General features: G+C 42.0%; 1 protein-coding gene across 1 annotated transcript in view; it reads left to right on the plus strand.

Annotated features, from left to right (window-relative positions):
- The window catches only part of PLCB1 (phospholipase C beta 1), a 408615-nt gene that overhangs the window by 106392 nt on the left and 285285 nt on the right, over nt 1–16938 (plus strand). Inside the window, exon 3 of the mRNA XM_050893175.1 lies at nt 6524–6592. Coding sequence (XP_050749132.1) covers nt 6524–6592 — 69 coding nt within the window. The remainder of the gene's footprint in view (nt 1–6523; nt 6593–16938) is intronic.

The following is a 16938-nucleotide window of genomic DNA, read 5'->3' on the forward strand; positions in this document are numbered from 1 at the left end:
ATGTTAAAGGAAACTTCATTATGATTAACTATTCCCAATACAAGATGTTATTTAAGTCTCCGTTTGAAGTTTGTTTCAGCAAAATGGCCTTTTCCCTTTGAAAACTTTCACCAAATGTTGCCATCCAGTAGCACTAAATGGTGCTTGTTTACAAAACTGGCTTAGTTTTTCAAAGTGTATTTTGCTAGCACTGTATCGGACAGACTTTGAAGGCAGAGTGTTGTGTCTTCTATTAGATTGACTGGTAACATTTAGAAGAGTTAGATAAGCTTTCAGGCACACAGTTTTGTCTTCAGATTAGAAACTAGAAGCAACAGATTTCAAAGCTAAGTGGAAAATGAGTTTTCAGGGTTTAATTAGTTGTGCATCAGTTAGACCGTATCCCTAAATGGCAATGGCTACAGCAACATGACCGTGAGAACTGTGCTCCACAGTTGCCAGCAGCATGCAGCGACGCTTCATACAATGGGAAAAAAGAACACCTGACCAGAAGGGATGTAGAAATGGAGGTTGAACAAACGTAGGTCAGAGCAATACATGACTACTCAGCCACAGTGAGTACTCAGTGAGTACTCAGAGCAGAGAATTATTTTTGTTAGGCATATAAGTAAAGTAATTAGATATCTGGACCAACTAACCTGTGCAGCTGTTGTAATGCACACCCACTTTTGCTGTGTCTCCTTGACATAGTTTTTGTGAAATTCTGTAGGACACATGATCCCACTCTCAGCCCGCAGTGCTGCCGATGGCTCTTTGGCAGAGCTCTCCAGCGGGATCGATAAGGAATTCTGCTTTGTAGCTGGGTTTACGTCATGAGCAAGTTCCCAAGACACTGTGATTCACTTGGCATCATTTTGGGCAGTTTAAAATAGGAGTGAGCCAGATCCTCAGCTGGTATAAATTGGTGTTACTATATTAAATTCAGACGGGCCTAATTATAAGTGCTCAAGCATTCACTGAGGGTTGCACAATCTATTGCTTTTGTGAGTGTGTGCTCACCCATAAAAGTGAGATTGCACAATCTAGCCCTATATGAATGCATCTCTGTCTCAACTGCTAATTGAAAACAAACATGGTAGGATTAATAATTCACTTTTCCGGAATTTCTGTATTATAAATTACTAGAGTGATCTAGCACTTGCATTAAGAGATGTTACTCTATTGCAAGCTTAGTAAGTCCCAACAGCAATGACTGAACGTCTCTAAACAGGGAAAAGTTGGACTTGCAGAGTTGTTTGTTGTTGTTGTTTTTCTTTTTCCAGTTGGTATGGCTTTCATGCCTCGTGCAGCACAGAGTGCAGTTTCCAAGCCTGCACAGAGGAAGTCAGTAACAAAATTCCTGTTGACTTAAGCAGAGAAGGGCTTGGGCTGTTTTGCTGCACAGGAAATGGGGCATTTTTCTGTCCAGTTCTTAAGTGTATTTTCCCTTTACAAAAGTCTGCCCATATTTTGCAATAGGGAAATAGGAAATTGTCTTTTCTCTCATTTGGGAGGAAGTTGCTCTCTGTCCTCTTAATTAGTTGTTTGAAAGATGAAAGCAAGTGCCCACGGGTCAGGGAATTCCAGGAGGTTTGGTATTTTTGAACCAACGAACTTCTAAGAAATGACACATTATGAATTCTCATTTATCCAAGCCCCACTGAATGCTGCCTGCAGAGGCACTTATGTGGATGCATATCCTGCTCTCATCTACTTAATTTAGAGCATAGGCTACAGCACCTATCGGGTTATTGGTTCTGCAGACCTGAACATACATATCAAATGTACTTACAGAAGCTGGACCATTCCTTTCTGATACCTGATGGTGGCGGAGACTTTGGACTTTATTTTCCTGTGGCTTTTGTAATTACCACCTAGGAGAGAATCCCCCCAAATTAAATGGTCTTCTCAAATAGGGATATAGAGGATTGTCGTGGTTTAACCCCAGCCAGCAACTAAGCCCCACGCAGCTGCTTGCTCACTCCCCCCACCCACTGGGATGGGGGAGAGAATCAGAAAAAAAAAACCTTGTGGGTTGAGGTAAAGACAGTTTAACAGGACAGAAAGGAAGGAAAAATAATGACAATAATAATACAATGGTAATACTAAAAGAATTAGACTATACAAAACAAGTGATGCACAATGCAGTTGCTCACCACTCACCAAGTTAGTTGCCGATGTTAGTTCCCAGTTAGTAGATGCCCAGTTAGTTCCTGAGCTGCAATCCGCCCCTCCGGCCAACTCCCCCCAGTTTATATACTGGGCATGATGTCATATGGTATGGAATATTCCTGTGGCCAGTTTGGGTCAGCTGTCCTGGCTGTGTCCCTCCCAGCTTCTTGTGCCCCTCCAGCCTTCTTGCTGGCTGGGCATGAGAAGCTGAAAAATTCTTGACTTAGTATAAACACTAATTAGCAACAACTAAAAACATCAGTGTGTTATCAACATTATTCTCATACTAAATCCAAACCATAACAGTATACCAGCTACTAGGAAGAAAATTAACTCTAGCCTAGCTGAAACCAGGACAAGGATTACAGGGAGAGGATTCTAAAACCTGCTTTTTATGTCAGAGAGGTAACAGTGCAGCAAGGCCGTAAGATGGATGTTCAGAGGGTCAACCTTTCCTACAGCCATGCCAGCTGGTCTTGTCAAAGTAGCCCCACAAAACTCCACTCTTCCCCTGTTCTTCTTAGACTGTCCTTGCTAGGTCTTGGGTCCTCAGGCTACCACATTTTCTGCAAGTGGCTTGGTGGCATGCAAGCGGCTTGAAAGTAGTAGTCAAAACTCCAAAACAACCCTATACCTCCTCATCCTCCTCTATCCGGGAGGATGCAGACCTGAGCAACATTGTTCAGGTTCCTTGTACTGTCCTTGGGGCTGCTGGTCATTGCCTTTTCCTTTTTTGTGTCTCTTTCTAGTGTGTGTTATTCCATTTAAAATGGTCTTTTTATGTTTGTGTTATGGGAGGTCTAGTTGCACTTTTGTAAGTGAATAAATTATTAATTCTGTTTGTTCTTTTTTTTTTTTCCCAAAAGCTAAAATGCCAGACCAATCCAACCAAAAAAACTTCTGAAATTCACTCTGTGTGTGGCTCAGCATCTTTGTTTAAGATCCATTTTTCTTCAGCATCGTTCATTTCTCTCATGTGTTTGCTGTTAAAGCCTTTATTTTTAGTGCTTGTCAGTCCTTTCAGTCGCCAAAATCTCATTTTTATGACATGCTCTGCATGTGCCTGTAGTTCCTGTGGAACATTTCACAGTGGGCCGGAGACCGCTTTGGGGTACGAGTATTATTTGTTGTGGTAAATATAACCCCTGGCCTCTCACCCCGAAGGCCACGTTCTTGTCCGATAACAGCAAACCTGGGCACGTCCGCCCTTGCTGAGTGTGTTGTCCGTAAATCTGAAGTGCCGTCGTCTCTGTGCTCCACTCTGCACGTTTGCTCTGCACGGTTTCTGCTGATGGACTTTCAGCCTGTCTCTGCCCTGCCTTGGCTTCCCTTTGCTTGATGCTCACGGAATATGCTGGCTCTCTGCCCTGGTTTTCTTTTCCATTTCTTGCCTTTTGTGCAGTGTTATCTGATCTCCTTCTCCCCATAATTATGTTGTGACTCTTCTGCTTCCTGCCTTAGTTCTTGCTCTGAGTGTGATAAACCCGAATGTAGCTCTGCCACGTTTCATTATTTTCGCTTCTGCTAGTATCTAAATGGCCGCATGCATTAACTCAAAGATAAGCCCTCCAGTGTGCTATTTTCCTGTTTTATTTAAAGTTGCACTTGCTGCCATACCTGCACATGTAGCTATTTCATAGTGCTTCTTTGGCTCTTTTCTCTCTGATTTTATATATATATGAATATATATATTCCCCCCCCGCCCCCTGTGTTGAGCAGCAAGTTTGCCTTCCACTGCTGGTATATCCCAGGTGGTAACGTGATGTAATTGGCACTGTCATGTTTCACAGGAACAACTTGAGAGAGTAACAGTGATTGCCTTCTCCCACCACTTCCTTAAAAGAAAAGGGAGGGGGAACAAATTCTGTTTTAATTGACAAATAATTTGTAGCATCTGCACGAGCACTAGGAGTATCATGCTGCGCTTTGAGATGCAAATGTGGCATGGACTAGATTTCAGAAGTAGTAAAATACATGGAGACATATTTGCACTACTCCAACATCACTGGGACTCGAGACATAAATTCCACTGAGAGAAGAATGATATGAATGTGGGGGTGTTATCGTAAAACCCAGGGACAGATCTGTGTCTGGTAAAAATCAGCATTGCTTTTTCACCATTGCAATCATTTCCCTTTGGTGAGGAGCTGGCCCCATTCAGGACCGGAGACCAGTCACATTGGGAGATGGAGAACTAGTGCTCACTGTCCTCTGCAATTTTTAGATACTCCTTACGCAGTTGTCTCATTGAATAGTGAGAGATTACCCAGACTTTGGTGCATTAAGGGCTTTTCTGCACTCAGAGTATTCAGCTTTACCCTAACTGCTGGTGTCAGTTGTGCTCGTGTTGGGCAGGATAAAGATCAATGTAGTTTAGATCTGGAAGCAAGACCAGCTTCAAACTGGACCTGAATGTTGGGTTCACAAACCATCAGCTGCTCCTGAGCTGGAACAGGGACAGCTGTAGACAAGCTTTTATGTACAGCAATCAGCTGTCCATGTGAGAGGCTGCAGCGCTGTTGGAAGAGTGCTTGTGTCCATATGCCTTGTGTATTGGTGTAGTTTGGGTTCTTTCTTAAGGAGGTTTACAAAATATTACCTTTTACGACCCTGCCTATACTTCTTGCTAATCCCTGCAAGTTTTGATACCCGTGTCCTCTTTCAGGCAAGTAAGAGTAAAAAATAACGATCTCAAAAGTGCAAGTTTCCCCTAAACAGGCTAGACGCAGAGGGAAAAAAATGCTCATGCAAGTTCAGCAGGTACTATAACAGAAGGCAGTTGGGATTGATATGGGGGACAGAGGGGAATGTGATGAATGTACGGTCACATGAAAATTTGATGGTAGAGCTTATGTCTTAGTAGACAACAAAGGTCTACAAGAGCTGTGCAGGAATGGGTCCCTTAAAATGGAAAAGAAATGAGGATACAAAGTAACCCATGGCAAAATAACATGTCCATCAGAAAATATTTTTTTTCTTTTCTCCTTGGAATTAAAAAAAAAAATGTAATGGCTTTGTCCAGCACAGAGATTTCAAATTCTCCACGCTATATTTGCCATTAGTACTGGAAGGCTGAAATGCATTGAACTGGTGTAGCTCTAATTGCAGTGTGGTCACACTCCTGCTGAAGTACTTTTAGACTATATTTAGTATGTAATTGAGCCATGCTAACATGGGCTATTAGTCCAAATGCTAGTGTAAATGAGGCGGGCAGTATTAAGATGTGCTTTAAGATTGACAAGTAATGCTAAATCAGGTCAGATGTTCTTGCCGTGTCTCGCAGGACAGTTGGTGTTGCTCCTGGCAAAGCGTGCGTAATGCCGTGTGGATGTGCATGCTTGCAAGGGAGCTGGCAGCTGGGAATCACACTGCTCCGGTCTCCAGCATCCTTCCTCCTTCCAAATGCTCCCTGCCCATAAATGTTAACGCATTCAAGAAAGAACCAACGTGGCAACATCCAAAAATGCCCTCTCACAGGATGAGATGGGGGAAAATGATGTTGGCTGAAGGCTATAATTTGCTGTGTGTTTGGAGAGGTGAATGCTCCGTGCTGATCCTGGAGGGGTGGGTGCATCCCGCTGGGCTGGCACTGGCAGGCGGACCCAGGGCACCATGGGCTCAGCTCAGCCCTCATCCTTCCCATGCTGCCAGGCACCAGCAGAGAGGGTGGAGACCCAAGAGGTTATCCATGAAAGGAGATTCTTCGTGTTACATGTGTGTAGAGGAGGACAGGAATTTGCCTAACAGAAGCTGTCATCACGTGCCAGTTTTGTTCCAAGTATGGCATGTGTTGTATAACCCACAACTCGAGAGTGATGTATGAATTATGAAATGCTTTTCAAAAGTACATGGGTTTTATTGAGCAGTAGTCACTAAAATTGTTGGAACCTGTTATCATTGTAGATATAATACTTCTTGGGCTTTATGTGCATTTTTCAGAATGTTCTGGCAATAATAAAGTAGATTTTCTGTTGCAGAGACAGGGTTTTCTGTTTGTAGCATCACCTTTTTCACACTGTGACTAGCATCAAAATACTGCAATTGTATTAAAAAGAGAAAAAAAAAAAAGAGGCACAGCAGCTGGTATTTAGTGATCCAGGAAATAAGCTTGACTCATATGGCTTCTATATATTCTGTATATCATAAGAGACCTGCACATTTTTAAGGAAACCAAGTTATGCGTCTAAGGTCTTAGTGTTGCTATTAGAATAGCTTAAATGCAACAGGGCGCTCCTTGAAACTGTTCTCAGTTTGGACAGGCGTCATTGCAAACGGGCAAACCTCTGACAGATGTGGGAGGTGGGGCACTGTTAACACAACAAGGCTTTTTGACTAATGTAATAATTACTTGTGTTGCAATTTTTCCTTCTAGGAGACTGAGCTGCTAGATATCAGCCTTGTCAAAGATGCCAGATGCGGAAAACATGCCAGAGCTCCCAAGGTAGGAATTTTGGCTGTGTGCTTACATGTTACATTGATGACCTAGATAAAATAGAAGGGGAATTATATGCAAGAATTAAAAAAGAAAGTTCCCTTAGCTAATAAGAAGTATTTTGTCTTTTCTCCATTTAACACGGTTTCTGATGAGAAGCGTTACGATTGTTGAGCCGTTGTCATTTGATGCTGTCTGTAAAATGCTGATGGAAGCTCTGCTGGCTGAGCAAGGTAAACTTACACAAGTTCCTGGCTTCCCTGATGGCAAGGAGCTGATAGTTGTTTAGGTCCATGTTGGATTTTGTGCTGCCTGTTTTCCTCTTTCAGTGCCTCTTGAGGCCAGGAAGAGGTTTTTTTTTTTAAACTGTCATTAGAGCGGTCAGGATATCAGCTCCCTTAGGTCCACTCTGATGTATTGCATACTCCTTTGCTGTCTTTAAAGACAGTAGGTTGTAGATATATGTTCTCTGGTGTTTTTGTTTGGACAGACACTACACATCAGAGAAAAAAACCAAAGCACTCAGCTCTGGAAGCAAGATAGTGCCTCAGGGAATCACAGGAGTGATTGGAAAAAAGGAAATCTCCTGAGGGGCCTGAAAGTATGGCCTTGCTGCTGCTTAGCCGCAGTTGAACCGATGGAGCTGAACCAGCCCAAAGGAATGCTTCTCCTGCCCTCATCTTGGGGGAGGAAAATGGCTGGGTCTGGATGGCCCTGGCTTCTCCGGAGCCTCTGGCTAGGCTCCCTCTTCCTTGCACCCAGCCCTGGGTCAAGGCGTGGCCCCACGGGCTCCTCAGCCCCTTGAGGGTAGGCATTAGGAATGGAGAAGATTGTTTCTCCGTGCCAGAATGCGATTGTAGTTATCTCTGAACAGACTATTCAAATTCGGTTTTCAAAGCTTTCCATGTAGTGCTGGCAGCATTTTAAAGGCTGAGTTATAATTGAAATGCAACAGAAGTACTTTATGACTTCCACATTAATACCAAATGAGTTCACCATGATTAATGGTTCTATGATGAATAGCAATAAAGTATTAACAATGTCTAGAACATTATTTTAAAATGCTATCCGCTTTACAGAGGACATTCATGTTCTTCTAACAAAATGTTTTTAGCTAAAATTTATGCATAGCTATTGCCTCGGTGACTTTTATTTATTAGGTTACATAAAGGCTGTTTTTGTTACAACATGTTACGGATTTGACAGCAGTGGCATTAAATGAAGGGTATGAGAAAATCCTGACTTTTAGGGTGGTGAAATGCACCACCTGTGTTAATGAGTTTTTGCTTTTTGTCATTGATTTGTGTGTGGGCAGAATGAAAACAGCACCTGGGTTGGCTGTTGACGGGATCTTGCAAATGGTGTGAAACAAAATGCTCATTTAGGGGCCAGTCGTGTGGGTTTTGCTTTGATCCACGGTGTGGGGCTGAGCAAAGGAGTGTTGACCGCAGGTGAGCAAGCGTTACAGAAGCCCTGTTTGTGTCACATGCACAGAAGATCTAAAACTCATATAGCAGCGGGAAGGCTTGGCTCTAAGTCAAGCAGTAGCAGCTTGTGATTGCATGGAGATTTCTAGTAAAAACCCTGGTATACTGGCTTAAGAGAGCAGCACCACGTATGCATGATACATGCCAAAGTTCCCAGCTTTTCAGAGGCTCTTTTCTACAGCTCTGCTTCCAGGTGGGAGCAGCCCTTGCTCTCAGGTGAGCGTAAATAATGAACTATGGTTAGGGGTAGCTCCTGTGTGGGAAAGGAAGCTTCCCTCAAGTAGCGTGCAAAGTCATCATTCACAATCTGCTCGTTGCACGGTAAAAGTGTGATGCACATGATGATGAGTCTGAGCTGTATCCAGCAGAATGGCTCTGGTGTGGTTTACTGGTACCTGCAGAGCCTCTTGCCCTGTATGTATTACAGCCTATGGTATGAGCTGCAGACATGGAATGGAGTTTAGCTGCCTCAGCAACAAATACTTCTTCCTGCTGTGGTACCACTTAACACAGGTTTATTAGCTATCCCAGAAGTTAATCTCTCATGATCTGGTGGGATCATCGTTGACTTGGGAACTTGCTTCCTGTAGTAGCCTTGCCAGGCGGAAAGGACAACATGCTGTTGTGCATTGACGCATCTTTCACTGTAAAACAAGAGATTTAGGTGATTTCCTCTTCATTCCTCTGCCACCCCTCCCTCTGCCCATAGTCTTGGACAATTTTTATGCTGCACTAGGGGACTTCTACTAGTTTATGCAAATTTTTTGATCTATTTTCAGAATTCTAAGAGTGGATTTCATCTGCGGGTTGTCATTAAAAACTTAAGAAGTTAATGGGAATCTTTAAACCTCATTTAGTGTATTTCTGATCTACTGCTACCTTTTGATAAGTGTCATCTTTAATAAGCCTTGACTTTTCTATTAAAAAGAATGTAATTCATTTTTATTTTTATTTTTATAGTAAACTAAATTTCAGTGTCATTAACGACACCCATAGTAAGTTACTGGAACCTGTTAGGTGTGCTGCTACAGATGACCATCAGCAAGTAATGATTTTAGAGGACTACAAGCAGTCATAGTTAGCAAAAAACTTTCTTGCCCATCACCATCTGCAATACATACTTCTTCCCCATATGCTGCCATATCCAGCAGCGGGGACATTTCTTTGGTAGCTTAATTAATCTGCCAAGCTCTTGGTCTTTTTGATAGCTAGAAACAGAGTCTGTTCTCATGCTGCATTCAGTATACCTTCTGCGCAACCATCAGTATTCTTAATTTCTGAAAAAGAGCGAAACACAAAGGGTTTTTCAGTTAGTTTCTCTTTCAGCCTTGTTGGTTGACATTCACTTTTCACAATATTTTTCCTTAAGTCCAGACATGTATATTTTGTGATTGTTTTCGCATGTTTGTTGTTGCATCTTCTAGTCATTATCATAAGAAGAAAAAAAAAAAAAGCTTTTTCATTCTAGAGAAGTTTTCATCGATGAAGGATAAGCAGCCAAATGCTTCGTTTTTATTTAGAAGGCATTGTACTCTTTTTGTTTTATCCTATTTCACAGTGTCCCTAAATTTGTTGAGAATGTGTTAACGTTTTGCCTCGGTAATTAGATCCAAGTTATGGATTGTCTTCTGTAATGCTTCAGGTAAGTGGGTATAGTCTGTGCTCCGGAGAAAGGTAGTATTAGGCATGCTCATGTTTTATATTACTCCCTAGGCCATAGCATGTGTAAAAAAGGTTAACAGTAGACTCCAAAAACGGGATACATAAATGCACTTATGCTACCGTACACTGTTCATAAGCTCAGAGCTTTTTCTTTCTGGGTTTCTCATCCAGGAGGTCTGGTGTCTTTCTCCATTCCCTATTATGTTTAGCCTCCAAAGTTCCCTTGAAGGCACAAAAGTCCAGCTCTCATCCTACAGTCGTCACGTTAAGGTAGCACGAGGAATGAGCTGAGATCTCCTCAAAGTTAGTATGTTAGCACTAGGTTGCAGCTATACAGGTGGTCAGCTCTGCTTGGCACTTTGAGTGCAAAACCACTTCTCCTTCTCCAGCTTCTGGTTTGTGATGATTGTTAGAGTCTCTTGAAACCTCTCTCCTGTTCTTCCCATTCCCTGCAGACTTAAGAGCAGAGCACCAGCACTATTCCTGGCCATGACAGCAGTGTATCGGAGTAGCTCAGAAAAGTGTCTGCAAAAGAAAGACCTTCCTGAGCAGACCTCAGGAATAGTTACCCAGAACACCTGGCTGAAACTACGTAGAGTAGCCCAGCACTCTACCACAGTGCTAGAGCCAAGGTCATAGTCTTACCAGCTGATGGTAGTTATTTTCTGTGCTCTCACACTTCAGGGTACTGTAATGAATTTGCGGCTGCCCCTGCAAAGTGCTGTTACCGTGTGGATGGTGTGAAGCCTAGAGCCTCACCTCAGCTCCTCTGGGTGTAAGAGTGGTTTTGTGTTTATCCTTCTAGGAACCTCAGAACTTGTTTTCATCCACGGCAGTGTCCACCAGTTCTTTCAAATGGTGCTCAAGGCTGGGAAGATGAGACAAATTCAGGAGACTGGCACAAGTCTCTGACCTGCTTTGGGTGCCTAATGGCACCCAAAGGAAATTTATACATTTAGGGGGTTAGGTAGACCCTGTGGGTCTTGGGCAGAGAGGCAAAATGATTTTACAGCAAAGGAAGTGGGGCGCAAAGATTAAAGGTTAGATCAGTCAGAGTGTTTAGGCATCTGAAAATACGCCTGTATGTCTTTCATAGGAACTTACGTTTCTAATGATGTAAAAGGGAGATCTTTAGTGGGTACCAAAACACTTGATGCTTGGGGGATGAGAAGATCATCCTCCGAGCCAAAATCAGTAAGTAGTATACTCAAATGACCCCTGTGTTACTGAGAAGCTTCAGCATTGCCTTCTTTTTCCACATTGTCAGGGATGAGTCCTTCTGTTTTCAGCTGCTATTTTCAGAAATAACAGATTTTTCCGTCTCAATGCAATATACATGCAAAGGCTTATTCTTTGGAATAAGGGCAAATCTCAGGCAGCACAGAGCACTGCAGCAGATCTCTAAATGAGAAGAAAAGTGAAAGTAATGTTCTGAAGAGAACAAGAAAAGACTTATTAATTGCATATGTTAGGAAAAAGTGCCTGAATTCAAAATACAGTGAAATTTATACAGAAGTGAGGGAATTATAAGATGATTATCAGGACTTGGCCTTTTTAGTAAGCATTAGAATCATTTAGGAAGGGAGCAAGAGAAATTTTGAGAACAGGAGATTAATATGCAGTCCATTTTTTCCTCAGGAAGACGTGACTGCCCATAAATTCAGTGCAGCCTTTTTGAAGCGTGGCATGCCTTTTCTCACAGCTGCCGCCGGTGTCAGCAAGGGTGCAGTGTCAGGATGCTCAGGGCTCACATTGTTTGTATTTTGAAAAGCTGAAGGAATGTGAAAATCATTAGTTGCGATGAAGCAATTACTTATTTCCTTTTATTCGCACATTACCTGGTAGCACTCGAGCTTTGTTTTGATGAGCCGACTAATGAAGAGACATCTTTTCCCTTGTAAAGTTTAGTAAAGAGGTCTGCAAAATAAAATAACACAACGAGTAGTGAAGAGAAACATACGCTGTTGTACAATGAGGCATAGAAATAGCTCTGAATATTCACATACTTTCTGTGAAGCGTGGAAGTGCCACTCAAAAGACGGTCCATGTTCTTAAAAGGGAGACATAGCTAAAAATGTCACGCAGCAATAAATACTGGTGAAAGGTTAGGTGGTAAAAATTTGGCAGCTGCAAGCATGCTCACAGGACTGGGGAAGTCACACTTTTTACCGTCTTGTATTTACTTTAGCCAATAACAGTTTCTATGGAAACGAAAATCTTAATGCAACTGTATAAGTGTTTTTAGTAGCAAGAAGAAATATCAGGATGAGTTGGCAGGAATAAGGAAATAACCCCATGGCAAATGTTCATATTGAAAACTTTTGATGCATTTGATCAGTCTGTTTTCCCTCAAAGATACCATAAACTATTCGGCAAGAAAAGAATTTCTTTAAATGACATATGCTATGGAACCTGTAGGAGACGAAATTATGAATGATGGAATCACTCTAATGCCAAAATGTTTATAGAGCGTAGTCCCTGATTTTAAAAACACTCGCAGCTCCCCTGCCCCAAATTTTCTCACTTTAACAAGAAAGCTCTACAGAGAAAAATAATTAAGCTTTTTTAATGTCAGAAATTTGCCAAGACCTCAGCTACTGTTGGTATCATCACCAGCCTCTCTGTATTTAGTGGGTTTTCTTGAAATGCTCAAGTAGAGTGAGATGATTTCAGGAGTATCTCAGCTACAATTTAAAAACCACGCGCTTCTTCCTCGCTGCAGAGGGTTTGCTGGTTTCTAACACATCTGTAGAGAAAAACAACATTTCATGAACTAGATAGGCTCAAAAACTAAAAGGAAAACTAACAAGGAAAGTCTAAATAATTATTTACCTGAAAATCTGATGATTTTCAGGGAAATGAGGATGTGCAAGTCTATTTGAATTGTCAGAGCTATCAAGACTGCTGTCTTCTGCGTCTGCTTCTGTACTCCATTGCGCTGACTGAGAATCAGTAGGATTTTATGGACATTTGGGTAAAATTTATGCAGAGAAGCAGAAAGTAAGACTGCTGTCTGTTACGTTGTTAATAATCTCGTATTTCTTTCTTTGTTTTTTAACTTACTGCCTGAATTTACAAATGCAGGTGAAGAACTTTCTGTGAACCCACTCAAAGCACACATATGCAAATAAATAAATCACAGATAACGCTTGGTTGATTTGCCTCTGAATAAGGCTCTGACTTCTAATTTACGAGTCCGATGACAAGAGCCTGTCAAAATAAACCTAATTCAATCACTTGCTTTCCTTATGGTATCTGAACTTACTTTTTTGCTGGCAGCCTGTGGTTTTTATGGTCAGGTTGTTTGTTTTTCTTTTATCAGGAGAACAAAAGAGGCCTCTGTCACTTCTGAAATATTTGAAAGCTGAGCTGTTACTCATTTCTTTATGATAAAGTCTGTGCTGGGACAATTATGTTGTGTTTAATAACCACCCTGATTAGACTCCATGTGGGAAATGGCAGATAGGTTTCCTCCCCCCCTTCTCTTTTTGGTCCACTCAGTAAATTCCCTGAAAAAGTCAGCTGCCTACATGGATCACACAGGAGAGCAACAAGCCTGCCCTTTGCAGCACCGACTTCTGTCGCTCTGCCCGTCTCAAATGCTGCTATTGCTGTTATTTTTATCTGCTGATAAATGCACGTTGCTTTCCCTTCAACAACCTTGGTGCTAAATTAGAAACTCTAATGTAAATTATGCCTAAGCAATGTTCTGTTTCTGCCAAAAAGAAACAAAAATGGAATATGCATGCAGCTCACCTTCTTCCCACTCACCTTAGGGATAACAGTGACAACCTCGAACATCCTCCCCAGTTTGTTTGTTCTTCTACATGACTGCTTTTTTTCATAATAATGATGAAATTACATAAACATTTTCTCTAGGCTGAGTTTTACTGTATTAAGGAAGGTTAAGATTAATTTCTTTGGATGATATTTGACCACTTCATGCGGTCGCAGTTGTAAAGACGGGGAAAAGCAAGTAGTTGAAATGCCGCAAAGAGTGTGGGAGCTGCGGTCACTGTGAGAGCGAGGGAGTTTTGCCTTGGACCCTCCTTGGATGGGGGGGATGAGCATTGCTCTGCCCTTCTCTGCCCGCTTCCCTGCAGCTTGGCATTGCCTCTCTTCACCAGGCTGAACAGGCTTCTAATGGCACCCGGCATCTTGTGCTCTTCCAAATTTTCCCCACCAGTGCAGACTTTTTTCAGAAAAGGTCTCCCCACTGCCCACAGTAAAGTCCTGCTGCTTTTTCAGGAATGAAGGCAAGTTTCTGTATGGCTAGGATGCTTTTGAGTTTGTTTGTTTGTGTGTTTGTTTGTTTGTTTTTAAATCTGTTGAAAGTTAACTTCTTTGGTGAAGAGTCTCATCTCCAAAGATAAAGCTGTCCATGCTGCTATCCAGCGAGCATGGAGAACAGGTCTTCGCTTCTCCATCACCTGGAGAAATGTCACCATCAGAAACATTATTCATGCTATTCTGGAAGCAAAGCAAAGCTTCCTGAAAGTGCAAACGAAGCCTGGGGCATTAAGTAACAGCACAGTAGCCATTTTCTTTCTGCTTCATCGGGTCACAAGTCATGTCTCAAACACGGTGGCTTGCTTAGCGGAGTAGATGAGCACAAGCATTTTGCACCTGCGCTCTGAAGCCTGCAGAGATTCCTTGCCTGCCGCGGCGTGCGGTTCACTTGGCTGCTCATGCCTGAGGCTGAGACCACCTCCGAGACAATCAGCATCCCGCTGCACCACCAGAATGGCCCAAATTGGTGAAGGTGTTTTTATTTACAACCCTCTAATCCTTAGGGAACTGGGACCTTTTCAGAAGTTTGTCGTACACTGTATAAGTTAGCTCTGTCTGGATAGTTCATGGGATTCACTATTTAGTAACCTTCAGGGTATGGTAGAAAGCTCAGGGTTTTGTCCAAGGCTTTCACTATGAATCATTGCCAAAAAGATATAATTATTTTCTTTTCCTGCTCGCTGATGGTTTCAGTTAGCTTTCTGTGCTGCTTGGTTTTATGTTTTTCTTTGTTATATTTATAAAACATACATCATCTTTTTATTTGTGTACTTTCATGCCAAAGTACACAGTACAAAGTATGTAACAAGAAATTCTGTATTTTAAGAAGCACAAAGGCATTTTATAAATGTGATTTTTAAAACTTGACATTAAAATTTGAAAAGGTAGACACTGCTCAATTAAATATGTGATATTTGAGTTGCTGAGAACACCAGAGTATCAGTAAAGCTGTACTTTAAATGGTACTGCTGAAGATGCTTTTGAATAAACCTGCATACTTTTTCTTTTTTTTTTCCTTTTTCTCCTTTAGTATGACTTTTTGTGTGATTTTGAAGAGAGATTGACAGAGACAGCTTTGTGTGCTCTCAGGCACACATAATACTCCAAAACTATTTTAAATCCGTATATAAGCCACCCTCGTGAGCTTTCGGACTGTGGCGGTGGGGGATTAAAGTAGCACACTGGAGGGCATGGACTCATCACTTAACTGAGCATGTGCTTCATGCAGATGTGAAGTTCAGTGCTATGGTAATATTTCCTGTAATAGCGTAGCTGACTGTAACCACCTCCGTGCTGTTTCAGCTTGAAGGTTTAAATTCCTGTTCTCGCCTTTCCCTGCCGCAGGATAGGGCTCACAGGAGGAGAGGTGGGTTGCAAGGTGGCATGTCGCAGCTGGTAGGTACCGCTTCTGGTGAGCCTCGCAGTTGCATCGCTTGGGCGCGATGGTGGTGTGCTGTCACCGGCTCACCTCAGTGACGAGGCCGTATCCAGTGTTGGCAGCCTTTTGACAACATTTGTGTTGCTGATCAGTAATACGGGACATGGATGTCTTACTCCTGCCTTCACAATTAATAACACTAAGGAGGTGAGAATGCAGCTGGGACAGCATGTCCAGCCACAGCTATTACAAGCCAACACCCACTGTCAATCGTGATAAAGCTCACTTGAATCTGATAAATGGCATTTTTACAGTGGCTGGCACAAAATTTAAAAGTTGTTGGGACAACATAAAGTTATTCTAGAGGTGCTTTTTGTGATGCTAAGATGTTAATATTGCCTATCAATGTCCTATATTATCTGTTTGTTATCTTGCACCCCCTGTGTGTTCATATCCACACGTTACCTTTTGACTTGCACTAAGATCATAAAGATTTGGGAAAGTACAGTCCTTTTTTTCCAGTGTTGGTACAGTATCTAAAAGAGCAAAGTGCTGTTTCATGAGTAGGGCTCCTAAGCGCAATACTGATACAAAAACTAGTAAGTAAAATGTTGCTTTCCATAAAGATAAGAAATGCTGCATTCAGACTCTGTCATGAACTCTCCGTTTGGAAAGAATTTCAAAATTTTTCATTGGAAAATGTAAAGGTACTAAGTAACTGAGTCATACTAGTCTTTCCTTCTGAGCGGTAATCTCCATCTAGAAATATTTCATAAATATTAAAGTATATATTTTAGCAGTAGTGTGGAGCTGTGCATCCAGAGAGAGATCTGATGGCAGTGCAATACCCTCAAGCTTCAAATGTGGAATCAACAGGCTCAAGTGAAAATGCCAAAGCAGAAACCTTTTTCTGCAACTGTTTAGAACAAATGATTTAAATTTCCCCGTTTTATTGGAATCCAGCTTGGTGATTTTCCATGGCGTCCCTTATCTTGTAAATAACTGGTTGGAGAAAACTGCTAGGTTTTAATTAGTTGCAAGGGTTTGACATATTTGTTATCATCTGTATACAAATGGTTCATTCAGTATCTCTTCGTGGAACCAAGCAAAACCATTTAGGCTTAGAAAAGAGACCACTGCAAAGCAAAAAGATTAGGTGTAGATCCCGAGTAACCATGGCTGGCAGAGATGCCAGTTTCTTCGCAAGGGGGTGAAAATGCCCTCCTACTCAGCTCTGCAGGTAAAAGCGTTTTACTGGCGACAGGACGGCAGAGTGCTGAATAGCCGAGGAAGAGCGGAGGCTGATTGGCGTTGGTAAGTCCTTATCCGTGTTGGATGGGGCTGCCTGTGTGCTGTGGTGGATGTCAAACCCTGCCTGGAAACCCTCAGGCAAGTGGCAGGAACTGAGCAATTTGTGATTGAGTTTAAATAAGTATAAACTGTCTTTGGTCAGAGCTTGTAACTCCAGAGATCTGTTTTTGAGATTTAGAGGAGTCATAAAAAAAAGTTTTCTTTAATACTGAAGCTATTTAAGCTTG

The sequence above is a fragment of the Gymnogyps californianus genome, chromosome 3 (genome assembly GCF_018139145.2).
Source record: "Gymnogyps californianus isolate 813 chromosome 3, ASM1813914v2, whole genome shotgun sequence".
NCBI classification, from domain to species: Eukaryota; Metazoa; Chordata; class Aves; order Accipitriformes; family Cathartidae; genus Gymnogyps; species Gymnogyps californianus.